At 41.1% G+C, this 27766-nt stretch overlaps 1 protein-coding gene across 1 annotated transcript in view; it reads left to right on the top strand.

The window, feature by feature from the left end:
* Positions 1-27766, top strand: part of FLT1 (fms related receptor tyrosine kinase 1) — a 91637-nt gene that overhangs the window by 30734 nt on the left and 33137 nt on the right. The window contains exons 11-14 of the mRNA XM_062514918.1: positions 5911-6025; positions 14597-14705; positions 21908-22198; positions 27048-27194. Of these exons, the coding sequence (XP_062370902.1) occupies positions 5911-6025; positions 14597-14705; positions 21908-22198; positions 27048-27194 (662 nt within the window). The remainder of the gene's footprint in view (positions 1-5910; positions 6026-14596; positions 14706-21907; positions 22199-27047; positions 27195-27766) is intronic.

Below are 27766 nucleotides of genomic sequence, written 5' to 3'. Positions count from 1 at the left end.
TTACAGAAGTGATTTTTTTCCTGTGGAAATCTGAGTGTGGGCTGATGAAATTACTGAAAGTTGGGATAAGTAACATTGTTGTTGATCTTGCTGCTTCTTTTGAGATAGCTCAGATCAATCAGCTTTCCAGGCACCAAACTAGAGCAGTTAAGGGCAAGCCATGATGTTTAGAAAGGATGAATCTGAAAGGGAAACACCACCCTGTTATCTGGTTGCATATCAGTAATAGCAAGAAAGGCAATGTGCAGCTACCAAATGCTTCCTTTTTCAATAGAACCATGGAAGTACACAACAAAGTCCTAAGTGTCATCTACCCTACTCTTTTCAAAGATAACCCCCAGGAGAATGAGGCTTTTGGGACATCAGGGACCTGATCCTAAGTAAATAAATATAAATACACAAATAAACCATAAACAATGTAAGATATATCCAGTTCCTACCACCTGTAGTTTTCCTCCTAGCTCCACCAACGTGCATATTAGGGAAGGTGTTTGGGATGAGTTCCCAGCTGCAGTTTTGCCAGTATTTCAACCTCTAACTAATTGGTTTTGACCTAGAGCAGGAACACCTGCACCCATAGCTTCTTAGAATCATAGAATAACACACACAGACAAAGCTGGCAGGGGTCCAGCACATGTTCTCCTTCCCCCACCTTCATAAAGCACGTTTTACAAACTGTACATGCTCCCTCTTACTATTTTTCCTCTCTGTTTCCTGTTTCAAATTGACTCAATATTCCCAAGGACATGTGACTACAGCAGCCCTGTACTATCAATCATAGGGCAGCGGATGCTGAAGTGCAGAAGAAGCATGGTCCATGCCATCCAGATTCTTTTGGTAACTTGCAAATTAAAACCAGTTCCTATGTATTCTTTACAATTCCAGGAATTTCCAGAGTTCCTGTCTTAATGTTAGTGTCATCACCATTACCTCTTCAAAGATGTGAGTCAGTCCAACTTGAATTTGTAGTAACATTGCCCTGATGCTGCTTGGAACTGCTGCCCTAAAAAAATGATAGCTGCTGAGAAAAGTATGGTGACTGCCAATAATTGCTCTAAAAAATGGGCACTCTTGGTGACAGGATGATTTCCTCTCCCTCCCAATAAATACTACCCAAGTGAATGAGAGTTTGAGCGAGGCTGCCAGGGGCTTTGCCAAGAGTAATGCTTAGAAAGCTGAATGAGATGTTACATGAGGTAATGATTGCAATGGGCTCTGGAATCATGCAGGAGGGCTTGGGAGGGAGAAGCTGGGAAGACAAGGAGACAGAAGATGAGTATTTTTCCAGCTGATCTGTGGATTGAGGCTCTTTCACTGGTATTTGTTGCTGCACTGCTTGAACTGAAAACTGCAGTACTGTCTTTGGGGAAGATGTATCTGGATGGGCTAGATCTGGGGCTTTCAATCAGAACTGACTGTCATACTTGGGGTCAAACCGTCCTATGAATAATTGGAGAAATTGCTTACCTCAGCTTCCATGCTCTGCTATAAATCACCAAGCAACTTTTCTTCTGAGACCAGTAGTTTCATCGGCAGGACTTTGGCTTGGAGCTGGTTTGTAGTGTGATTTCAGTGAAATACATCAAGATGACATGAAGTACACTCTTACCCTGGAAATTTTCCCTGTTGATAGTTATAAATACACTATGCTATTGTGCTTGGCATGCGGCATGCTAATAGAAGTGAGGGCTCTGAAACTCATTAGGAAAGGGAGCGGGCTGCGGAGCAGAGCGAGGACAGTGCGAAGCGAAGGTTGATCACCACAGCCTTGTCCAGAATAGGCCATGGGAGTTTTCTTATCTCGCTTTGGCAGGAGGTGCTTCTAGCTTCCTGTGCGAAATCACGAGCATATGCTGCTTTCCTCTTGTTGTTTGGCTTCCTCCGCTACACAAGACGGTTCCCAGCACTGTGATTATCTTTGCATCTTCAAACATGGCACACTCTGCTTCCTCAAGGGCTTGTTGTATTCTTGAGTAGCAGGCTGGCTCCCCTCCCCCTGGCCACTTCTCCAGGGCCCCCATGGGTGCCAACTCGGCACATCGCAGACCTTTTATGAAGCTGGACTTACTTCTGGTTGCATAAACCACCCCCAGCCTCCCCAAATTCATGTAAATTCCCGAAACTCTGGGCAGTGAGCAGGTCTGACAGCAGAACTCACCCTGTCACAGGCAGAGCCACTCTCATCCCTCTTTCCCCCTGTGTTGGGCTTCTCTGAAAACCTTTCCGAGAACTAGTGGCTCCTGTTTTTACAAAAGAATAGCCATTTTCTCAGGTTCTTGACACAAAGGCTGATGTGTGCCTGTGTGGGTGCACACCTGCAAATGTGCTTGCCAGCACGCATGCAGGCACGTGGGAAAAACTACTTACGGGGTGATTAACCTGAGTGCTCTGCTTCTACCAGTGCTCCACTAAGGCAGCAGAGTCTGATTGCCTCTCTTATAACTTCTATAAACTTAGGTTTGTACACACCCCCGTTAGCATTTGTTATGTGGGATCTCTACACACAGAGAGTTGCACCCACACAGCAGAAACGTGAAAGGGTCTGCAGGGACACAGGTGAAAGAAATGTGTAAAAATGTGCTGGCAGATATCAGCTTGTTTATCAGCACCTGCACACACTGTGTGCTCCTTCATTAACCCTGCGGTAACCCTGCTGTAAGATTTCCTGAAGATGCAAAGTGACCAGGCTCATCCCACAACAAAACATTTCAGGAATTCATGTACTCTGGAGATATCTGGAGTAAGATTCAAATATCTAAAATGCAGTGGGATTTCCCTGTAAACGCAGAGACTCCCTACTAAAAATGCAATGCCCTTGTTGTTTTACTGAGTGGGTTGTTTGAAGAAATTGGTAATTTCCTTGAAATCAGAAAAACATGTAGCTGATGTTATGTGAGGACACACTATGAAACATCAATTGAGTTAACAGGAAGATGATTGCCTGTTTTGGTTCCAGCCAGCATAGATTTTCGTGTTTTCATTTTTCCCTCTTTCTCTCCAAGCGTCTGTTCTTAACACAAACATTTGGTTTGATGATTGCATCTAAGTTCAGCAGAACCTTTTCTCTTTCTCTTACAAAATACCCGTTGTTAGAAGCTGAGGTCAGGTTAGGCGGCAGGATTTTGACTAATTTTTCCCTTCCCCATCTCTACCTGATGCTGTTGACTTAGGCAGTATCTTTCACATGGCAGCAGTAAGAGGTGGGATGACTTGGAGTATTAACCTGAGTAGCCAGCTCAGGATAGTGAATACAGCTTGTGTGTTGTCCCTGAGCGCTTTTAGTGCATTTGGGGTTAAAGTGAAGGGATTTGGCAGCTGATGAGAGGAAGCATCTGGTTCTGCATCCAAGGGGATGAGTGTGAGTCTTGTCCTAGACTCTGCCTGGCAGCTGTGCTGCAACTGATCCATAAATGTTTGCTGATCCAGCAGCCAGTGGAGCTGACACTGTGTGTACAGCAGTACTCACAGCTCCAGCTGTGTGCTGCTGGATGTAGTATTCACAGCTTGATTGAGACTCCTTTTTTATTAAAACCATGGGCAACAGCTCTGAAGCATATTTGATTTTCTACTCTAATTTCGTTAACATTGTAATCACCAGTTTGGATATAGAATGAAATGTGATGTCAGTAGAGCTCACATATGTGCCTCCAAGGCTAATCTAGCACTTCACATGTGTTTTTCTTCTTATTGTGATGTTATTGTAGTTATGGTGGCAGTTCACATTCTGGTATTAATGAGTAATCAGCACCTCATTGTGCTAAGCATCAACAAAGACATAACACTGTCCTCATCCCTAAGACATGGCAAACTAAATATATACCGTCTTTTTAAGGAATTGTGAAGAAGAGTATAATAATAGCAACTGAGTCTGGAGACTCCAGAGCTGTAAGAAAGGAAATTGGAGATGCTTTTCAGAGATGCACAAGGCACATTATGCCTTCTTTCTGTCCTTTACCAAAATACATGTAAGGACTTCTACGGTAAAGAGGACAAAATTTCAGCACCGTGACAAAGAAACATTAGTGCATTCTGTGGGGATAGGAAAAAAAGTAAATTAGGAGGCACCTTTTAATATGCATGAAGTGGGATTTTGCTGTCTCTTGTTTCCCTGTACAGATTGCATCCAGTCACAAATGTGCTTTTGGTACTGCCTGTTTGTGTGCCTGTCATCACAAATTGAGTTTTGATACCTTCTATGGCATGAAAATGTTACCAGCTTAGCCAAATTATCATGCCTTCTATGTTTTATTCTTGTTAGAGAACCGGACTTATTAAAGCTTTAAATGTGCAAAGTAAATGGCATCTACCTTTTTGAATTATTTTAACCATTTTCCCCATCTGAGTTCAACAGGTGCCCTTACAAATGCACCTGTCTTTCATTCACCCTGACCTCAAAAGTAATGTATTAGAAGTTTGCTTTTAAACCAGAGTCTGAAAGAAGTGGTTTTGTAGATAGGGCTTTCCTGACATGCTCTTGCTCCCTATCCTCTCTCCATGCATGAATCTCCATTGCCTTCTCCTGGCTCTTTTCTATGCACTGATCCTTTCAGTACACATTGTGAAATTTGGGCAGCCCAGGTTAGTTTCCATGTCATAATTTCTTTAAGCTGTAATATCTGCTAAGTCATTGGCCAGTTTGACGCAAAGCTGCACAGTTGAAAACAAGCATGTAAAGTTGGTGTACAATTGGTATTCTAAACAACACAAAGTTTACCCTGAAAAGCAAACTGCAAAGTTGCATGAAGGGAAGTGAACCTCATTCTTTGGTCAGGATTGCATCATACTATGTTTTTCAGCCACTGGGCTTTAAAGTTAATTTCTCCAAATAACTGTTATACAAGTCAGAACTATTTGGTTACAGATAGTACAACTATTATCTTTCAAATCCAATGAACACAGTGCATTTGAAAGAACTTCATCAAGCTGAAGGGTTAATTTCTACCAATGACACTGGAATTGAACAAGCAGCAGCTAAATTCTGGATGAAAAACTGAACTAGATATTCTCGAAGAAGAACAGGGTCAGGCAGCACTTAAGAAGCATTCCAATGTGTTTATTTCCATGTGTACCAAACCAGACTTTAAGAAAAAAATTAGCTCTACCATGACCACACCTGAATGTTCTGATTACAAGCCAATGTGTTGCATAAGGCAAAAACGTGGGGGTTTTTTTGTTTTATTTTGTTTTTGGGGTTTTTTTTGTTGTTTTTTTGTTTGTTTGTTTTTTTCCCTCTGAGACTTCCATTCATTGAGATGTATTTGATTTTCTTCCAGTTAAATTATCATATAAATCCCTTTGTCATTTGGGTATAGTTTTGTGTAACTTCATTTTGTTTATTTGCAAGATTATGCCTATTTTTACTGTATGTATTTTAATCATTGAACCTCAGGATAAATACCTTACTCTTTTGTAAACTGAACTAAAAAATACTCAGAAACGAAAACTGACATAATCTTTGGTTAAAACAAAAAGAACCTGCATAGAATAAAAGGGCATCCAATGCATTATGGGATGCACCTTGAAACAAATATAATTTGTCTTGAGTGAAAGGCTAAAACCAGTATGAACTCATGTTTTGGCAATGTCTGAAAACAGAAGCATTGGAAATGGGATGTTGGTCTTGTACAGCCCTATATTTAGGATCTGACTGTAAATTGTGTCTTCACTATTTATAGTGGGTTAAATGTGATCATTGACTCCAGAGAGCAAATATTCAAGGATTGGCTGTGGAAGTGAATCCAATTTTCGGGCTTCAAACCTCAAGAGTAAATGGAAAACAATTATACTTTCCTGGTCATCACAGCACCTGCAGTTTTCATCACTGATCACTGTTTTCAAAACAATTGCTTTGTCTTATGTGTCGAATTTCTATCACCAAATCAATAGCATATTATTTTTTGTTGTCTTCAGGAATGGATTTTGCTTTTATACTGAAGGATCTTCCATCCTGAAAGCTGGAAGCAACGTAGGAAACAGAATCCAGAGCATCACTGAGAGAACAGCTGTAATAGAGGGCAAAAATAAGGTATGATTCTTGGGAGCAGATAACCTTTCTATGTGACAGCATGTGTTAAAAAGGCACTGTAAGATGCTATCAAGGTAACAGAGAAGAAGCCAGCACTTTTATAGTGTTTAGATTTGAGGACCTGCATACATACAGATAAGTTTCATACTTGGTATTCATCTGCTGAGAGCATTTTTTTCTGGAGGCAGTCATACTAAGGTAAGTGACATGCCAAGAAAGTATATCAGTGGGCTTCACGATATCTGCTCTCTTATTCATGGCCTGAAGTATCTTGGGGTACCTCAGGAGCATGGGGCAGGGTTTCAGGCCATCTTTGCCTCATTTTGTGCACTTGCACAATTTCATGTTGTTTGTCCTATGAAAATTAAATTATTTACTCTCATTAGTCAGTTTATTCACAGATGTGGTCCTAGATGATTAGATGGCGAAGTCTTTTCTGGAATAAATTCTAAAGAGCCAAAAGAATCCAGATTATGGAAGTAAAGTTTAAGAGAGACAGCAAGATGGGATTTACCCCAAGAGTGTTAACCATCTAAATTTAAGTGTTAGTTCAAGCCAAGCATCCCTTTATGGGTCATGGGGAGATGCAGGTAATTCTGAAGGATGTTTGGGCCTGTAGTCTATTGGTGTCTAATGTGGAAGAGAAAGCCAATGAGATTAACTTGCAACAGCTACAGGGCTTTGTCCATCAGTTAAAGCCTCAAATCAAGGATACCCTAGATCAACTGCACTTCCCTGGGATATACATGAGACTGATTTGGTGTGGTTGGGTGGCCTGTGGTACAGAGCAGCTCAGGTGACATGACACTGTCACAGAGTCTGTTTTCACAGGATCGTTCGGTTTGTGGCAGTAGTAACTAAAGAGATTATAAATTTGAAAGCCTGTCTTACTCTAGGAGTTTCATTTTTAATGACACCAAAATGCTTTTTGTAATTCTAAGGGCACTGGGGTTATAGCTCTCTTTTCCTTGATGGCTGCCTTCAGTTTCTTGCATATGAAAATGGGTATAAACTGTACTTATTCTCACATCAAGGCCCTTTCACATGCCACAGAACAAATAGGGTTTTACGAGCAGCCAAGAATCAGATCTGGGACTGCATTTTCTCTGGCTGTTATATTATTTAGAAAGTATCACAGGTGTTCGTGGCACCATTCCAGCACATGGGAACAGGCTGGATCCCAGTGAGGCATTTGCTCTATTTAGCTGTCCAGCTCTACGTGCCTAAAGATCAAGGCAAAGATGGGAGCAAATAGTTTCCTAGGGTACACTATCATAGGAAAGCACATGAAAAATGAAACATAAGGAGGGATTTGAAGGAGGAAAGGGAAATCATTTCAGGTACAGGAAGACAAAGTCTATTCCACAGGGGGAGTGATGAACAAGATGATAAGAATCAATTATTTTCCAGCAGTCAAATAGGCATGCTATGGGTGAAGTCCTACCTGCTCACAGGGTGCAGAAGGAGCTGTCTAATGACCAGATTAGTTCTCCCTGTGTACCATGCATTTTGGAGACAGTGGAAAAGGAGTGGCTAAAATGTCAGAGCAACTTCCAGTCAACAGCAAATAAATTCCTCCCTGGAGGAAGATGCTAATAATGGGTCCTTGCAGCAGAACTGCAAGTCTTTGGCAAGGAGCCCTTTTTAAAAATGTGCCCAGAAATGAACCAAGGAATGGTCTTTGCACGGAAGGATTTGCAACGAAACTTACTGGTCCTCCCTGGTATTTCTTGTCTTTTTGCTCTTTAGTTCTTAGACTAAGAAAAGTCTACCTTGCTTTGCTTTATTCCTCCTGGTCCCTCTGGGGAGGGGGAGGTTAGTGAAACAACTTCTGTACTCAGCTTTTTCACAGCATTTATAAAGTTTCTCTATTTCCGCTGCTCTTCCATAGTGTTTCAATCACAGCTGGACTGCTATTGTAAGTAAAAAAATGCTCTCTAAGCCCAGGCTCCTGGCCAAGCTGAGAGTTGCATGATTAGTGCACACACAGCTGCTCTAGAGCATCCAGGATTGTTCTTTTTAAATCCATGGGAGTCTATGGCTTTTCACTCTTCACAGCCCAAGACACCCTCAGCCTCCCTGAGCAAACTCAAAGAGACAGTTCAGACAGAACCCTTGCCCATCTGCAGCAATATTGTCGGAGTGTTAATAGCACTGAGCTCACTGAATGCAGCACGTCATCACAACTGTCTGTCTCTGATGGACTGCTACTGTGAGTTCTGTTCCTGCTGTTCTGTGAACAGCTCTCTGAGGCACTTCCACATCGGTGGTGCCCTGCTGAATAAACAGTTTGTCTACCCCACTTCCACTTACCAACACAGCAAGCATGGTGAAAACAATCTCAGCGCTCAGTGGAAACGACAAAGATGTAGGAGACAAAGAGGTAGGAAATGAATGAAGAAACTCAGAAAGTTCCACATTTGGGTTAGCATGAAAGGAGAAATGTGTGTGGTCACAGGATGATATTATTGTAAGAAAGGGAAGAGATGAACAAGGAATGATCAACAGGTTTCTTTAGCATTGAAAGTAGCTGTTTTCACCTTCCTGAATACTTTGTGCCAATTCCACATTTCTTGTATGTGCAACATCTAAGTGCCTCCAGTTTGGCTCTTTGCTGCGGTAGGCTGTTTGTTTGTCTGTGGTTATCAAGGTAGCCACAAGTATATTTTAAAATTAGAAAAACCTCAAGCCCTGTGCCTGTGCAGTTAAAGTAGTGCAGGAAGCCTGCACTACATTATTCTTTGGTGACAGAGAAACCGTGACAACAGTGTTTTAGTAACATTTCCGCTAAAGACTCTCCAGGCAGACATTGAGAAACTCTAGTGGTACAATGGAAGAACTTTGTAACATAAGCCATAATACTTAATCATAAGACAACTCTTGAAGTGATTTGATTCCCCCACCCAATGTTTTCATTCTCATTTTGTTGGGCATTTCAGCAACTTCCTACAAAGTTGCGCTATTCTTAGGCCTATCGTGTAAACAGACACAGACACCCTCCTGTCCTTCAGCCACTAACCCCCATCACTTCTCAGTGCTCCCAGTTAAAGCTGACTGCTGTGTCTAACTGAGGGCTAACACTGATTGCTATTCTTTGCATGGTCAGTGTTCATTAGAATGTCAGTCAGTGAATGACCCTAGCAATAATAAGGTACGAAGAGCTGGTGCATTCATTGTGTGGTGCATACAACTGGTAGCAGTGTGCTCTGCCCCGGGGTGCAGGCACACGCTGGCTTATCAACAGCTTTGAAAGCACTTGGTACTCCTTGCACAGGGACACAAGGGACAGGGTGCTGTAGGAGAAGTCAGCAAGGATCCTGGGCATGAAGTATGTTCAGAAGAACACTAAGAAGGCAAGTTCAGATGAGGGGAAAAAAATGCGGGCCAAGAAAAAAGGATTATAAATCCCAGGGGAGGAGACAGTAGAAAGGAAGGCAGTTGAGTACAAGGAAAAGTTGGAGAGAGTAAGACAAAACCCTCTTGTTTTCGGGACCTATCCTACTGAGAGCCTGTAATGGAACAGAATATCCCTGACTGCCTCATGCCTTTTCAGCTAGCAAATGTTGGAGTGCCACTGAACAATGGCAGGTACCACGAAAGCTAGCCCTGTGTCACAGGGTATGCCTCCAGGTATTGTGTATAAAGGATAGTAATGCATGAAATTGGAATGGAACTTACCATATATATATATCTGTGTGTGTTTGTGTGTGTGTGTAAAAGTGTGTGTGTATATATATATATACACATATATGTTTATGGCTTTGTTTTCCACTGCATGGACACCTTACTGACACAGGCTTTTAGTGGTTCCAGCACTTGTGTATGACAAAGCAACTTGACTTCATGGAAAACTGAAAGTAATGGCCCTGTAACATGGTTCTGTAAAATAAAATTTAGACTCACCCTGGTGCAACTCTGGTTTGGCTAGCAAAGATGGGTCAGCCTGACTGGTGGTAGTATTAAAAAGTGTAACCCTCCAAAGTGGAGTGCTAGATAGTCAAGAGTCAATCCTTCCTGGACATGACTGATGCAAAATAGAAGGGTTCTATCTCTCCTGCCTCTTCTATGCCAAGCCCTAAACCTCTCTACCTCTCTTTTGAGTTCTCACATTACTGATGAGATGAAGAAGCCTGTGCTGTGTCTGTTCTCAGTCCTGACACATGCCAGCTGTCTGGCCAGTACATCTGTGCAGATTGGCCATCTGGAACCCAAAGAGGAGGAGAAAGCTGTTTAGTCACTACAGCAGCATTTTGATCTTTCTCCTCTACCCAGCAGCTGGTTTTCATGAAATGCATGAGACCTCATGAGCATTGAGTTGTCAATAAGTTTTGCTTGAAACTGGACAATTGATTCAAAACTGAGCATGTGGGGAAGGAGAGGATACTGGCAGACAGATGGACAGGCTGGCAGGCAGATGAACATACGGACAGTATGATCTTCCTCAGAACCTGAGCTAAAGATAGCAGTGGGAGCGCTGCTTGTCTCTCTTCAGCACATTGTAACTTCTCCTGGAGCCTTCCTGAGCGCTACTAGAACTGCTGTCAACACTTTTAAGTGAATCTTTGGGAGGTACCAGTAGAGCCAAGCCCTTGGTGAGATTAAAACCAGCAGAACTAGGGGCTTGCAGCTGCTGAGCGGTGGAACAGCACAAGATGCAGAAGGAAAACTTGGCTCTGCTTGATATACAACTCATAGAGATTTTTCTGTCTAACCCCAGGGGGAAAGTGGGTGCCCTCCTGCACATACTCATGCCCTCCTTTTGAGGATATTTTGGTGTTTCTTCCATGGTGGTCCTGAAGGTGAAATGTGTTGACCAGATGTTTTGCACTGATGTTCCTTGCCAACATGTGAGGCAAGCAGATAGTACAAACAGACCAATCCAGCAGTGTGCTACCAATAGTTAGATATGGATCTTCCTAAGTTATATTCCTTTAGACAGAGATAAATCCAAGGATGTAGAGAGAGTATTTTCATTGTTTCCTTTTATTTTTTAAACCAATAATTCTTAAAAGCATGACTAGAAGGGAATCAGCAATAACTGACAGACTTGTACTAACCTGCTCTGTGTCAAAAGGGCAGTATTTTGCTTTTCAAATACATAGGCTGTTTCAAGAAGTCAGGGCAGCAATCTCTGAAGAGAGCAAGTTCATGTCAGTGTCTGCAGAGGCCTTCGGGGAGTCATGTAAGAGCCAGGTTGCCACACATTTTCTGAAAACTTCTTTTCCTTCTCTGCCATCACCTGGAGCACTGGGAATCCTCTATGTCAGCTACTGTGGGAAAAGAGAAATTGGAGGAGACCCTTTAGGTGAAGGACCAGCCCACCATGGCTCCAAGCACAATGACTATGTCAGCTGCTTTGCATTCTCTTTGCCTCCCCATTCTTTTCCTCATCAGTTTCCTCCACAAACAAATCTGTAAATGCCTCTTCCTTCTCTTAGGATTTATGCCTTTGCCTGTTTTATTTGCCCAGCAGAGCAGCAGCAGTATGGCACTTACTCCCCTAACCCCTGACTTTGAGATGAGTCTGTAACAGGCTGCTTCAGGCGAGATGATGGGAGTAGAAAAAAGGCATAAAGGGCCAAAACTTTGGTGGTAAATGAGGTTTGTGGACAGATGATGCACAAGATATTGAGCATGCCAGGAGGGATTTGGCTGTTCTGTCTGATCACACCAACTCAGTTTAGACTTTCTGTATATAACGTAGCTGCAAATCCAGGGCCTTAAACTCCCTGTTGTGATGCCAGATGATACAGAATAGCGAAAACTTTTGCTTCTTTTGCAGCAATAGCCTTACAGAGGGACCATGCTGCACAAACTGATCTCAAGCAGCCATAGTTTCTCCATAAACAACATGCCAGGCTTAGTTTTGTACACACTGCTTCTCTGGTGGGTTTTGACTGGCATCCACAATGCAAAACACAGACTGCACCACTGGAGGGCTCACAAAGTATTTAAAGAAATGTTATCTTATCCTTGTGACTAATTTATAAGCTAAAAGATTTATACAGAGACGTGTTGTCTCTAAAATATTCCATTCTGTTTCAAAGTCAGTCTTGCTTCCTCCGAGACACTATGGCTTTCTCTGTCTTAGCTGAGTAAACATACCAGTGTGTGCTCTCTGGCACGAAGGCCTCCTGTGCTCACAGCATTTATTTCCCTTGCCTTCCAAAGAGCCATTGCTTGCAAGGGGGTCGCCTGTTGGAAGTGATCCTTGGCCCATGCTAAAGAAGTATTTTGGACAGTGTAAGTTGGTCAAAACCAAAACGCTGCTGGGGGGAAAAAGCTGGAAGTTTAAATCTCTGGCTTTCAATGCCAACGAGTGTTCTCTCAGTTAATTTAATACACAAGAAAAGGCATCATCTGTAGGTGACTGCAGTCATACTGCTTTAGCATAACTCTATGCACCATCTTCAGTGTGATAAAAGTAATAATAAAATCACATCACGTGGGCTGAAGCAGCAAAACTCAAGATAATATCACAATTTTCCATTAAAAAGTAATACCTAATGATATAAGGACAAAACACTGCCTGATACTTCCAAACATTTTTCAAACCTTTGGAGTAGTTGTGGGAGGAATAGTTGCCATGTGCTTTTTCAGGCTCAGAAATACTCTGCCTCTGTGTATAGTAGATTAAAGACATGTGTCCTGGAGTCAGAGAGCAAGAGCTTCATTCTCCTTCACTGGGCATGTTAGGTCATAGTTGCTTACTGGGCAAAGTTGCTGTGAGGTAATATCAACTAGCAGAAAAAAAGGCTATTTTTTGGTGGAAAGTCTGGGACGGCAGAAGCATTTTTTTAACCACCCACATTAGCCTTCTGTGGTAGACATTGTGGGACTTCCTTCTGGTCTGAGTTAGTGTTGATAAAAAAGATGCAGGAATCCTGGTTCTGTGCTCTGTTTCCACACTTTAAAAAATTATGTTTAGAACCTGGAAGAAATTCAAAGAGAATGACAAAATATGGACATGGCTGGGCCCACCCTTTATAATTAGAAATTTGTAGAGGTCAACCTACTGAATTTAGCAAAACAGGATGATTTTTTCTAAGGGCTGTATTACTGATCCTCTTTCATTTCACAGAAGATCCAAAAAGGTAATTTATAAAAATTTGAGCTAGAAATATTATGTAGTGTGTTAGCAGACAGGTAGTTTGCTACTGAGACAATTTAACAGGGTAGAGGTTCTGTTAGCATTACTTGTAGTGCATTTACCATAGTGAAGTCTTCTAAAACAAATAAATCAAAGCCAAATTATTTGCCTCAACAGTGTTTGCTTGAGTAGTAGGAAAAGTAATAGACTCTTTCTACTAGAGAATGATTTTGGAAACCAGAAGATCTAAATCTATTCAGGGGCTCAACAGGAGTGTGAGGATAGCTATGGATTCTCCAAGCAGGAGACGAAAGCTGTGCAAATGTCAGTGTTTATATAAAAATGTAGATAACTGGTCTTTATTTGTTACTGCCTCACCCTCTTGTGCTTGTCTCTGAAAAAAGAATGTATCAATTGCACAGAACTTATTTTTAAGATTTTTAGAAAAAACAAACAAATCCAAAAAAGTGGAATTCTGAAGCCCCACAATTTCCTTTCGTCAGTGTCCCAGCTGATTGTAACTCCAGCCAAAATATGTTTTACAGAACAAGTAAAATGGCAAGAGAAGGACAGAAAATTAAGCTACCGATTTGTAACTGGGAGCACATTGCACAGATAGAGTCTGTGCCTCATGCTCAGCTCCATAACAGAGTAACATGTCACTTGTTTCTGCATAACTTTCCTCTTCTGCTTAGTGCCCAAACCATTAGACCATGGCTTTCCATCACCCTAAAAGTATAACTCTTATTATTACAGTGGTTTTGAAATTTCTAAGGGCACATTAGGTGTTTTTGGTCCCTGGCCTTTCAAGGTCTTATCTTTCAAGTCGTATAACTCTGAGAAAATATCTAGCGTGCTGGACTTCTTGTGATGAGAATAGAATATAACATAAATAAAACAGACAGATAATTATTTAATAATAGAAATATTAAATCCAAGAACAGAAAACAGTACAAAAGAAGAATCTCTTCATCTCTTTTGCCGCTGTTCTGTCTCACTTGACACGTATGTGGGAAAGTGAAAGATATCAAATGAGTTTAGTGCCAAAGTGAGCTTCTTTTTTCTCCCAGGATTATCCAAATGCCTGAGGCATGCCTCACCTATTCCCTTTGCAGTCTGGCTCTCCTACAGGCTGCTTATCTCCTTGTGTGAAACACATTGTGTCGTGCTTCATGTCTTGTAGTTACCATTACATCACCAGCGAGAGATAAATCAATCTGAAAGACACGTTCAAAGATTTTTGGTCATGATGGATTTGATGATATAAGGGTGACCCAAGGAGCTTGTTTCCTGTTATTCTTCTATCCTTTGCAAAATTGTACATGGTGACATCTCCTTTAAATAGCCCCAGAGGTGCCCATCACTGAATGAATGGAAATAGTGGATCATGGAACTATCAGTGGTGACTTAGAAAAAAGAGAAGGCAAGTGTTAACTGACTTCTTGAGCCAATGAGAGCTAAACCTCTTCTTTCTTTTGCAGACTGCTAGCACTCTCGTTGTAGCTGAAGTCAAATCCTCAGGAATCTACAGCTGTGTGGCATCCAATAAAGTGGGAAAATCTGAAAGAAATGTCAGTTTTATTGTAACAGGTAAGATCTACTCCTCTATAGAGTCAAACATGTTTCCTGATTACAACTGTTAGGCTGTTGTGGCTCTTTAATATACCACAGAATTGCTGTAATGAATGCACTTGTAAGCTCATACCATGCTTCTGGCTGATGCTGATAGGTTTCACAGCAGCTGGTCTGGATTTCAAGAGACACCAAATTGGTGAATGACTCATTCCTCCCTCAAGTATCAGGCATGACAGAAATTACTCACAAATTCAGCAATGAGTAATTCCCCATATTGGTTCATCTCTGCAGTCATTTCATACATGACATTTTAGTGCATTTTCACCCACCAGTAAGCCAGTGTCACGTGTGACATTGACAGTGTCTACAGCCCCATTCTGTTGCCCACCAGGATATCTCATGACATGGTGTCTGGAACAGTGCCAGTGTCTGCATGGTGCTAGAGATAACTGGGGTACCCCTCACAGATCTCAGGGACAATGGCAACTTATAGGTGGAAAAGTGTCAGGGTACAGACTACAGAGTTTGGTTTCCCCTTCTGAGAAAGCCCGGAATGTCATTTGTGCCATGGCACCAAGAATTCCTATCATATTATCTTCACATATGAGTATGCTTTCTGTCATTTTTGCATTACGAGATGTGTTTGGAATTTTCAAACAAATGACTTGATGTTTTACTACAGGAATTACTGAAGAAAGTCCACAGTGTGTTTTTGGGAATAACTGCTGCATGATTCAGCAGCATAAACTCTGCACATGCAATTACAAAGGCTTTGTTTTCTGTCAAAAGTTTTGTTTTGTTTATAAAGTAGTACTTATGTAAACAAAGGCTGTTGGCAATTTTCAGGGTAGATCATTAAAGAAATGTAATTCATCCAAAAATATGAGAAAAAGCAGAAAGGCTAAAATATTTAGATGCTTTAATCCCCAAATCATAATCTGTTAGGTTTTTATGTTGTCATTCTCGTGCTTATAATGCAGATGAGTGATTTTAGTGAAATTCATTCTATTTCTATTCTGAGAGATATCAAAAGAGAATAGACACACACTCACTCGATCTGGTAAAAAAAGAAAGGAAAATCTACTTCAAAAGATGCTTCCCTTTCCAAACTCTGTATTTTAAAAATATTCTGAGTAGCTGAATCATAGAATACCAAGTTGGAAGGATTATCTGGTCCAATCTGTCTTGGGGAAAGCACAGCATCTTGTCCAGATGGATCTTAAAAGCATCCAAAATTGAAGAATCCACCACTTCCCTGAGGAGATTATTCCAGTGACTGATTGTCCACATTTTGAAAAATTTCTTCTTGTGTCCAATCAGAATCTCCTCAGGAGTAGCTTGTACCCATTACCCCTCATAATTTCCATGTGTCTTCTTGTAGAATAGGAGTCTCCAGCTTCTTTGTAGCCACCCTCTGAGTACTGGAACATGTTGATAAAGTCTCCCCTCAGCCTTTCCTCAAGGCTGAGCAAACCCAGTTCTCTCAGCCTCTCCTCATATGGCAGGCTTTCCAGTCCTTTGATCATCTTGGAGGCACCTCTCTGGACCCTTTCCAGACTTTCCACGTCTCTTTTGTACAGAGGAGACCCAAGCTGAATGGAGCATTCTGGATGTGGCCAGACAACTTCTGAGTAGAGTGTAATGACTTCTTTAGCTCTGCTGGTGATGCCCTTGCTGGTGCAACCCAGCAGCCTGTTAACTTTTATTTTGCCACAGCAACACCCTATTCATTTATGCTGAGTTTGTTGTCCACCACAGGTCTCTTTCCACAGAGCTGGTTCCCAGCTGAGTAGTCTGTTGACCCAGATGAACAGGTTTTGTGCTTCCAGGGGAGCACTCTTTCCTCCAACTGATAATAGAGAAGGAAAGTTAGCTTGGGCACCAATACCTTTCTCTAGCACCTCCAGGATTTTATAGTCTTCCTTGAATCCACCCAGATTCCATCTGGCTTCCATCCAGCTTGCGGTATCACTCTTGCCCACACAGAAGAGTAGCAATGAGTAGTAGTCAGGGCTCCTGACAAGTTGTGGCACTGTCCCACCAACATTTCAGGCCTTTGCTGCCAGAAGGCAGCATAACTCCCTGTCACACCAGCAGATGGGCACCATTGCAAGCAGTCGACATTGCTTTTTGAGGTAGCCACTGTCGTGCTCCTCGTGCAGTTTCACCTGGCAGACTTTGTTTGTGGGTGTCTACAGCTGTTAAAGCTGCATGTCATAACACACTTTCACATTTAGAAAGTGCCAGTTATTTCTAAATACAGAAAATTGGTAAGAAGCATGAGAACTATAAACAGATAAGTGACACATAGGCAGGTTGGTTGTTAAAGTACAGAAACAAGAAAAATGTCTCCATGTTCTATTAATGGAAGTGAAAAGAATATTTGCCACCTTGAAGATGACTCTTGTCCTCGCTCTCAGTTTTGCTTTCATCCCTATCCTCACACTGTGTGTTTGGACAGAAAGCTGAACACCACATAGCTCTCCATAAATTAACACGCCAATGATAGTTTCATCTTTGTGTGGGTACGTCACATGAAACTTTGAGAAGTCACTGAGAATCATTCACTGAGAATGCTGCTCTTTCAATGTGCAAGATGCTGAATTTGGCCTTCTCTAACTCTTACTCCTCAGTTTTCACAATATGGAAGATGCTGAAACCAAATGAAGCTATACTTGGATGGACCCCATTCACTGTATCCAAACCTCCCTTTCAAAGTTTTGATGGTGGTTTCAAATATTTTAGTACTGTGACGTGAAAGAGTTAGTTTTCCTGCTTAGACCTAGCATTCTCAGATCTTAACCAAGGATTGAAGGACATCCTTCTCCTTGATACTGAAGCTTGCATGAGAACATGCAGAATATTATGACTTTCCTTTGAAGAATCTTATATTGGCTGTTGTTCAGAAAGAGGAGTGTCAGCTTTATTATGGCTTGGAATTTCTTAACATTTTGATGGGTGGCAGGCATTCTTTATAGGGTAGTGAAGTCAAAATGCATTTGTCCTATGAGTTCCTGGAGCTGAGCACTTCAGATGTGTGACATAGAAAGTCCTGATCATCCCCTGACACTCACTTGCATTGGTTGAAAGCAGTGTAAACAATACTGTTGTTTGGTCCCTACGAAAATCCAGTTAGGCTCACCATAATTCTCCTCCATCAGGCTGAGACCAAACTGCTGTGGCTGGGTTCAGCCTATGTTTCACATCAAGAAACAAACATGTCCAGAATGTACTGAAAAATGCTCTGACGTAGTAAAAACCTGAGAGCCTTAAATGCTGATGGATGTGAACAGGACACTGCAAAGTATTTCCTTATGATGAGTCCAAAACCAATACTTCAGGTTTTGTGTGACAACTTAGGGCTAGTTTATCTTATGTTGTTGAGTCTGCTGGCGCCATTTGAAGTCAGCCTGAGCCACACAAAAGTGTCTAAAAGTAAGAGAAATGTCTAAGCAGGACGAGATGATTCCTTGTAGGAAATGGAGCTGCTGCCCCCTATAAAAGGGACATGCCAGAAATCACTCCAAAGAGCAGATGGAGACAAAGCCTGTTCTTAACAGGGAGATCCCTATCCTTGAAGGAAATTTCTCTCAGCCCTTGTCCCGGGTATGAGAAAATGCATGTACTCTGGTGAAGTAGTTGCAGTGCTGTGGAGGATCTCTTTTTGTAGGCAGAAACCATTAGGAAGGTGGTAGAAGGCAGAATGTGTCCCAGCAGCCCTAGTTAGGAATTGACAAGTTTCACTCCTTCAGAGAAAGGTAAACATAAGGAAATCAGAGAGAACAAAAGAGGCAACCTAGGAAGAACAAGCACTTTCTTTAGTTGCTGAAAATATCATTATTTCTGGGCTTAAAGTGAAACCTGCCTATCTTCTCCTAGAAAGTTTGAGAGTGATATACATAATTTTATACACTGTGCCTGAGGGTGTATGGCATGAAGATCATGGGCTCTGGAGTAGCTTTCCTATGGCTTCTGTCAGACGAAGGGCATTTTTGGTGCATTGTCACTGATTTAGCTCTAAAAGCAAATCATTGTTCAGGACACAAAAGTAGCTGTGAAAATCATATAAAAGCAAGGTAGAAAGGTGATTTCTGGAAGCTCTCCTGCTCACTGGTATGGAAGCAGTCTCTGTAACAACACCTTTATGCCAATTTTAATTGTATTAGTACCCTTTCCTCCAGCCTGCCCCTTTCCCTATATTTTGGGCTGTTTTGCTGGCACACAGCAGGCCCATGGGTGTGTTTGCAATTACAGAGGGTGAAACAGGAACAGCTCTGCCTTATCTCCCTGGTTTCCCAATGTCACTAAGAGCATTTTATTTTGAGATTCCTGATGGTGCTTGGCAAAGATAAACAAAATCTTCCATCAGGAAACCTGGGAACTATTTCCACAGGAAGCTTCAAATCACTAAAGTAAATAAAACCCTTCTACATTATTCCCAGCCGCATTATTTAGCTAGCCTGAGCCTGTAACAATTGGTGAGAGGTGTCATATATTAGGAGGCTCGTAGGCTTTAAACAAATGATTCTTTTGGAATCCTGTGCATTTTGCTTCTGTCCCTAGATTTATTCAGAAAATAGTTTTCACAGAAGGTACATTGAGGAAGAGCTCCAGACCTGACAACATAAAAGTAGTTGTAACTATAACTACATTATTCTCTTGGCATGCTATTCTTTTAAGCTAAAAATGGTTCATTTGCCTCAGTCCCCAGGGATCTTCAGTTTCATGTTAAGAGTTTTGCTTGGCTCTTCTTAGCTTTTACTGAGTACTGGCATCTTCAAAAGCAAAAATTACCACTATTTCTTACCCATACCCAGGCTTTCCCAACACACATCAGAACGATTTGAAATGTACTGTGAGTAAGAGGCAGCACCTTCTTCTTTCCAAGTACTTATCCAGATTAAAAATGTTGCCCATTTGATTGTTCTTAGGTGTGTCTGAATTTAATGGTTTTTAGCAAAATCAAGTATAGAGTTCACTTCATCTGACTTAAATCTTAGAGTTAGGTATTTAAGCCTAAGATGATCATGTAGGATCTTTTCATCATTAGGCATGAGGGACCAGGATCTCTGGAATTTGACCCATCTTAAAGGGACGGTTTGCACTGCCCTCTGGAGAAACCTGTTTCCTCACCTCATAGATTGTGAACTTTTGCCCACACACAGAACACAGAACATCTATATTCAAGTAGATTTTTACATTTTGGCAGCTGAGGCTAAATGTGATGTATTCCATGTATGAAGGTGTTTCATCTTAATAGCGCTTCCAGTCAACATGTTTTTACTTGAGATTAGAATCTGACACCATACCCTCTTACATATCAAACAGGATCCTGATAGTAGCCACTAATAGATGAGTTCAGGAAATTTGAGGTTTTTCTTATAGCTTTTCTATAGCCAGAGAGAGAAAAGTGGTATCCCAGTGGAATGTAAGTGGCACAATTTAACCCCCAGACTTTAATACCTAGTCTAATATTTTAGTGTCACTGCTCCACTAGGCTGATCTTTGGACTGCACACCTGAACTACAGCTGATGACAGGCACACACTTTGCTCCCACTGCAGGGGCACGATGAGTTCAGCCAGCAGAAATCAGGCCTCTCCCTGGGTGGCATCTGCTGTCAGGAGAATCTTCAATCCAGGACTAGCAGGAGCTCATTTACCCCCTGTTTAGCACTCAGGGCTAGACGTGGAAAAGAGGATGTTAGGGGGAACAGTTGATGCCAGGCTTCCAATAGGCAGAGAGCAGTGAGCAGGTTATGCTCATGGTTCCCCTGCAAGGCAAGGCAGCTCAATTTGCAATTGTGAGGATTTAGGGAGAAGCTTTCTGATGGATTGGTCAATCAATGAGAGAGGTTAATGGAAGTATATGTGGTATATTATTCACTTTTTACACATTTCTGCTGAAGCGACATTAAACCTGAAGCAACACTGGTAAGAATGAACCAAATGGAAGTCAGCGTTGGGCTGTTCATGATCTAAGAAACAAGAAAAGGAGATATAAGTCTCCCTAATAAAAGAAGAGGCCATTCTTAGGATTTCAAGTCAAGTTTACGGCCAAGTGTTGTAGCAATTAGTAGTGAAAGAACAATTGAAAATGGCCACAGTCAATGTCACTTGACCGAGAATAAGGAAATTACTTTATCAGAATACTGGCTACAAATAAATCGAGAGAGGTTGCATTCTAGGAGCAAAACTTGGAAGTGCTTTCTCTCAGGAACTTACTTTTACTTTCACTGAGGTCAGTGGTGTAAGTGCCTCGCTGGAGGGATGAGCCCCAGGTGGAGGCAGCTGGGAGGCAGCTGACACCACCACAGCTCTGCACCACTGCCCAGGTGGAGGAGCTTGCAAGTGACATTAGAAGAAACTGCAGGACATTTTCAAGTAGGACTTTTTACATTGTTGGCTAAATTGCTCCTGCCTGAAGCATCTGCTGCGAAGTGAAAACTTAACCCATGTCTTCACTTAGTAAATTGTCAGTGCAATGGTCCTTGGTTTCTCTCACTTGAAAATATCTTTCCTCTGTGATAATGCCTAGCCACCTAAACAAAATATCTTCATCCTAGTGCTGCCCACACACAGCTGGCCACCCAGGGCAGAGGGTACTGCTTCTGCTTGCCTCTTGGGTGGCTGGTAGGCTTTAAATGCAGGAAGGTTAAACACCTCTGTTCCAAGGGAAATTTCAGGTATGTGATCACAGATGTTGTAAATTCTCAGGATATGAAGCATCTTTAAGAGATAGATGTACTTTATCTGAATACTTGTGAGTAACAAGAAAACAGTGTAGCCAAGTATGATGAAATGCAGTATTTTTATACTGCCCTCTTGAGATTCCTTTTCTCTTATGCAGTTCACAAGCTGGTGCTGTGATCAGAATATTCCTCCTTTTTCATAGTCCCACTGTGCTGTCTTTAAATATTTCTGGTTTTGGTACCTTGCCCCAGTCTGTCTTAACTTGGCATAACACTTACACAAACTCATTACTTCCAAGATCAACTTCAGTTTACATCACCTGACATCTGAGGCCCAGTGTATCATAGCCCCAAGACAAATTGTAAGAATAGCTGAAGCTGAGTGTATGAAAGGAAGGATTACACACCTGAGCAGGAAGACAACATTGATTAGTTTAAAGACTTCCTGATAAAGGGGAAATTATATGCTGTGTTAATTTTGGCTCATTAGTTTCATATAAACTAAAAAGCATTCTTGATTTTGACAGATGTACCGAGTGGATTCCATATTAGTTTGGAAAAAATGCCCATTGAAGGAGAGAATTTGGTATTGTCCTGTTCAGCCAACAAATTCCTGTACAAAGACATTGCTTGGATTTTACCTAGGACAGTCAACAATCAAACGAAAGCGAAGAAGTCTCACAACAGGGAGTACTCCATCACCCTCACTCTGACCATCAAAAACGTTTCCCTGGCACACTCAGGCACCTATGCCTGCCGAGCAAGGAACATATACACGGGGAAAGAAGTGCTTCAAAAGAAAGATGTTACAATCAGAGGTGAGCACTGCAACAAAAAGGCTGTTTACTCTCGGATCCTCAAATATAAAAGCACAAGGAATGATTGTACAACACAAAGCAATGTAAAACATTAAAGGACTCATTAAACAGTAAGAGATGTCTCATATCATCTTGATTTTTTTATTACTGTTACTACCTTTCAAGCCCTGAGGTGGTGCTCATTTCCCCATGGGTTGGAAATAGGAGGAATAGCAAACAAAATCCTAACGCGTGAGCTTCCAGTTGAGTTCAGACGGGTGTTTTCTGCTTTGAAAAGGCACATGGAAGCTGGGGTTTGGAAGATCCCCTGTGCTACATTTCACATGTCGTTATTTTTTCTCTTGCTGTCTCCTACTGAGCAATAAGGAAAACTTTGGATCAATCTTTTCTTCCGCTTTGATATCGGCCTCATCAAAAGTGTCAAAGCTGAATAAACTGATTAACTTTAAAAACTGCTGTTTTCAGTCAACAATGGACATTTAATAAGCTAACTTGAATGTGCAGAATGAGCACAATTCAGTTTGAGATTGACTGGACTACATATTTTTTATTTTAATCTGATCTTGATGGACTTATAAATATTACCTGCTGAGCAAGTTCTAATACTTATTTATTTGAAATTATTTTCTACACTAAAGTACATTAATCTTAAAAAAGTATCTTCTAAAAGAAGTATGCAGGGAAGAAATAAAAATGTTGATATAATGCACAGACCTATCATATCATTTATAATAATGATGATTTTACAACTGACAGACATGAACCATGTTTCTCCAAATAAATCCAGGTAGACTTCCAGTTGCTGTGTTGGTCAATTTTTAAAGTCAGTTCTGCACTAATGTAAAAAACTACTGATAAAAGTGTGAGTGTTGCTTCTGGCCTGAAGATTCAGGAGTTTGTAATGTTGTAATTATTTTATTAAATGAGGAATGTTACACTAACATGACTGACAAGGTTTTAGCCAGCACTGTTAGTTAATACATTTTTAAAATACAAATTCAAAATTGAAGCCATTAAAAATATTCATTGCTTTTGATATGCAAATGACAATTGGATTTATTATGGGGATTAAGAAACAGAAAAACTGCTGAAGGACAATTAAGGGTGACCTAAGAATTCCTTGTGAGCATTTCCCCTTTTCTTTTCCTTTGTCATGACTTTGCTATGAGATGTTTCTGTGTGCTATAAATTCTGTATAAGGAAGAAGTTACTATTTTTAATAGATCTGATAACTTTATTTTTTTACAATACATAGCTTTTATTATTTTTGGTTACATTTATGATTGATCATTTATATAGCATTTACATAAACCATAACAAAACAGACCACAATGACCAAAATAGCTACAGCAAAGGAACAAAGTGGCTGTGCTTTTAAAATAGAGGGTGACAACATGACAGTTTCTTGCGCTTGGGAACTCACCAGACTATTTCCTCCTTTAGGTATCGAGACCGTGTCCCACGGCTAAACTTGCCTTTCACGTGGGAATTGCTTTTGTCAAGTGTGAAACGGTAAACAATAGCATTTCCCCATAATGCCAGTTTCACGGAGCCTAAAATGCTTAGAAAACAATTGATAACCTGGAAGTTGTCAGAGTACAGAAAAGAATAATCATTTATATCTTGAAATGTCACCTATAGCCTGCTTGTATACAGTAACTCTTTTGTTCATTATTAGCATGATGGCTTCCAGAAACAATGTGTTCTTGCAAAGGGATCAGGCTCCCTTTTTTTCCCTAAAACATGCCTAAAATGCAAGTGGAGTCGTTGGCGACTGTTGAAAAATGGAGCAAGCGCACTCTTTAGCATTTGCAATTCTTCAGAAGAGCTACAATAGAGAATCCCTTTTCTCCTAGGGTATTTTGTGGGGAGACATTTGATGGCAAGGTGGGCGGTGATGACAGGACATTATGAGTTTTCTATGGCCTTGGGAGCCGAAGCATGATGATTTGTAGCAGCCAGTTGCCAGGCAATATGAGTTTGGGTCCAAAAAAAAAAAAAAACAAACAAACAAACAAACAAAAAAGGAAATGAGGCAATTAGACTGTTCTTCTGTGAAATTGTTGTGCATTGCATTGATGTATGTCACTGCTGAGTGGAGGTCCCACCAGCCTGGTCACGACCAGCACTCAGAGGGCCACGCTGCGCAAGGATGTCATAACATCCCAGTGTGGCTGTCCGTGTTGGAGGGCACAGAGAAAACTCACTGGAAGCCTTTGAGGAAAGCAGTTCTTGGTGGCAGGATAAAAACTACTGATGTCACTTTTGGTGTCCTCGGATGACTGGAGAATCTCATGGGTTTGGGCAGTTTCTCTGCCTTCTGTGGTGTAATATATTATTTAGGGAGAAAGGTGTGAATTATGTTTCTTCTTTTTTTTTAAGTGTTTAAAATAAAGCTTGTATTTATATTTTTGTACTGATTAATAAAAAATAAGTGAACAGGCCAAAAAATCATAACAAAGGGCAAAAACTGATGGAATGCAAATGTAAACCCAAAAATTAATGAATTGTAATTTTTTCCCTTTGTTTGCTTCTAAAAATGCAAATTTCCCCTCCCTACCATCCCAGGTCAGACAAGTACTCTGACACCAGTGTCCTCTTCTCCCCTCTGTGACACCCACCTGTCACCCCCCTGAGCCAAATTCTGCCTACAATGAAGTTCCTCCAAGTAACTGAGAGCAGAGTTTGGCCAGCAAGGCAGCATTTGTGGGCAAGCATGAAGGCTGGGGTCAGGACTGGGTGGCTGCCCTGGGTGCTGAGCCCCACACTGTGCTGATGGCCAGGCCAGCCCCTAGGATTTGGAGTGAGCAGAGTAGGACATTGGAAACTGTCCCCCTTGTCTTCGCTGCAAAACGAACGGGATAAAACAGGTGGTTTGCAAAGATAATAATCCTCAGGTTGACCAAGTCCTTGAAAAATCAGCTGATTGTAGCAGAGAAATTATTGAAAGTATGTGAATGATGGCTTAAGTTTCAAGCAAAAAAGTTTTTCTTAATATGAAATCCCATCTTTAGTGTATGGCTATAAACAAATTAAAATTAATCACAACTCACAGAACGTGTGATTCGCCTTTGTTGTGTCATCTTGTCCGCCTTCATTTTGGATGTCTGGGCTGGGGCATCTGTCAGGGACTGCTGATAAATGTGGAATTCTGTATGTGAGCATGCCTCAGACTGTACCTGTTCACAGTGTGTGAAAAATGAGAACTGAACAAAAATCGAGGTGAGGTATCAAAGAGAAGAGGGCAGTCTTCTCGGCTATGAGGCAAATATAGTTGACTATGTCATTGTGTAGGTATGTGATGAAGAATTTACAGTGTCTCTCATAAGCAATGCTGTTGGGGGAGAGAGAACAAATTGTCTACCAGGCTGTAAACAACAAATAGCATTGCCTGTGGAAATTACTGGCTCATAGCTTAGAAAAGCCTAAAAGTCACAGTCATTGCACAGTCATGACTATGTTGGAATTAATTTCAAGGGGTAAGAGCATTGCAAAGATTGCCCACTTTAAAAGTGTTCTTAGTGCTGTGGGGCTCATGCACACTGTATAAGATGGTGGCACATAAGGGTTTAATATTTCTGGAGAGTTTTATTTATGGCTGGTAACAGAACAATTATAAGGATGGAAATATCTGATGGCTAGTTTTTCAGTAAGGATAAAGAATAACCTTCTAAACCCAGAATATCAGAAATTCAGCAGATACTGAACTTAGTGTATTGGCATCTGTTGGAGCTTGAAAGAAAATATTTGGAAGTAGGTTTTGTTTTGTTTTGTTTTGTTTGTTTGTTTGTTTGTTGGTTGTTGTTTTGTTTGTTTGTTTTGTTTCATTTAATATTTGGAATGTGTGTATTGCCATGTTAGTTATTGCTAATCCTGACACTGTCCTTGAAGGGAAGATTGCAAGCAACTGGGGAATTTGGGGGAATCTGCAGGGCATTTCCATCTGTGACACTGCTCAGGAGCTCCCTAAATTCTTCATCACTGCTTTAAATGGACCAAAATACCAAAAATAATTATATGAGAGTTGCAAATGTGAATGGAAGATGTTGCCATATGATGTGCATAAAGGTTGTAAATACCTTGACCTCTGTTAGAACAGCCTTTGGCACTGTATGAAATGAGGGAAGGAGTGGCAAAGAGTTGAAATGATCATGAGATCATTTTGTTTCTTTCAGGGATGACTTTAACATGATGTTTGTGTGTGCTTTTGAAATGCTGTGGTGAGGTTTGGCCAGGCCTGGTTATGTTCAGCCAAAAATGTGAAATTCAAAAGTGGCATAATTTATGAAAACTCTGGTACAGTGCTTCTGTGCTCATGGTTACTGGTTTTTGATTATGTGTTTACTGAATATGATTCCTAACTGTACTCTTTGAAGTAAGTAAATTATCAGAGTCTCATTCATGGATATCATGGTGTATGGAGCTGCAAAGTGCTACTTTGATACTCTGAGATACAAAGAGATACTCTGCTGCAAGTGTGTCCTGATGATTCTTCAAATCTTTGGTGTGACAATTTGTTCCTTTTGATGATGAAAAACTTAGCTTTCATAGAAAGTCATTGCTTTTGATATAAACAAGCATGGTTGGTCATGGAACTGAGAAAATCTTTTGAACATTGTCATCGTTAGGGGTTCATTGGTCACCATAAGATGTTATTGCTGAGTAATGGGAGTTCTGTGCACATACCAAACCCTCCTGAGCAAAGTAGAGCAGTAAATAAGATCAGTGAAAAATGAACCTGGTAGAACAGCCGTAGCAGTCTCTAACACCAGTAAAATTAGTGTAAGGGAGCTAATTAAATCCCCACCATTACAAGAATGTAAAACAAAGGTATTGTTTTGTCTTATAGCTCAAGAGGCACCAGCCCTGCTGCGGCAGCTTACGGATCAGACAGTGAACGCCAGTAACTCTGCCATGTTGGAGTGCCAGGTTCGTGGTATTCCTGAGCCCCAGATATCCTGGTTTAAAAACCATGAGGAAATACAGCAAGAACCAGGTGAGAGCTTTGGGTACTCACCTACCTCTTACAGCAGGTTTTTTATTTACCCATCTGCCTTAGGTAGCCTTTTGCAGAGTCATTGGCATTCGTAGATGTAAGGAAGGCAGTAATGCAGCAACCCAGGTGCTCCAAGTTATTCTGTCTCACTCCAAAACATGAGCCAGACTGGAGATCTAGACACAACAGGTGTCTATGGAATCAGTGAAAAAATTTTCACCTTAAAAATTTTTCATCTATAAGTCATCTTCAGAGAAACATATTTCCCTCCATTTATTATCCAAGGATTAGATGTCATGGCCAGCAGAAAACAAGGTGAGAGAAAACCAAGATCTCATGATGTGTATGGAAGTACCAGCGGGAATCTGTGGTCAGGCACTCAAAGTCTGTTCATGAGTCAAAAGCCATCCAGGAGACTAAATCCATACCTGGGGTGTCCAAAATCCAAATGCATCTACTGGTAGCAGAGGAATCCAGGTCTCATGCAACAGAAAGGAACAGCTTCCCAGGTGGAATGTTGCAACAACAGGAAAATTTTGGGAGCTGTTTACTGCTGTTTCTGGAATGTCCTT

The sequence above is a fragment of the Cinclus cinclus genome, chromosome 2 (assembly GCF_963662255.1).
Source record: "Cinclus cinclus chromosome 2, bCinCin1.1, whole genome shotgun sequence".
NCBI classification, from domain to species: domain Eukaryota; kingdom Metazoa; phylum Chordata; class Aves; order Passeriformes; family Cinclidae; genus Cinclus; species Cinclus cinclus.
The sequence above is the reverse complement of the archived record's forward strand: the minus strand, read 5'-3'. Positions and strand labels throughout refer to the sequence as shown.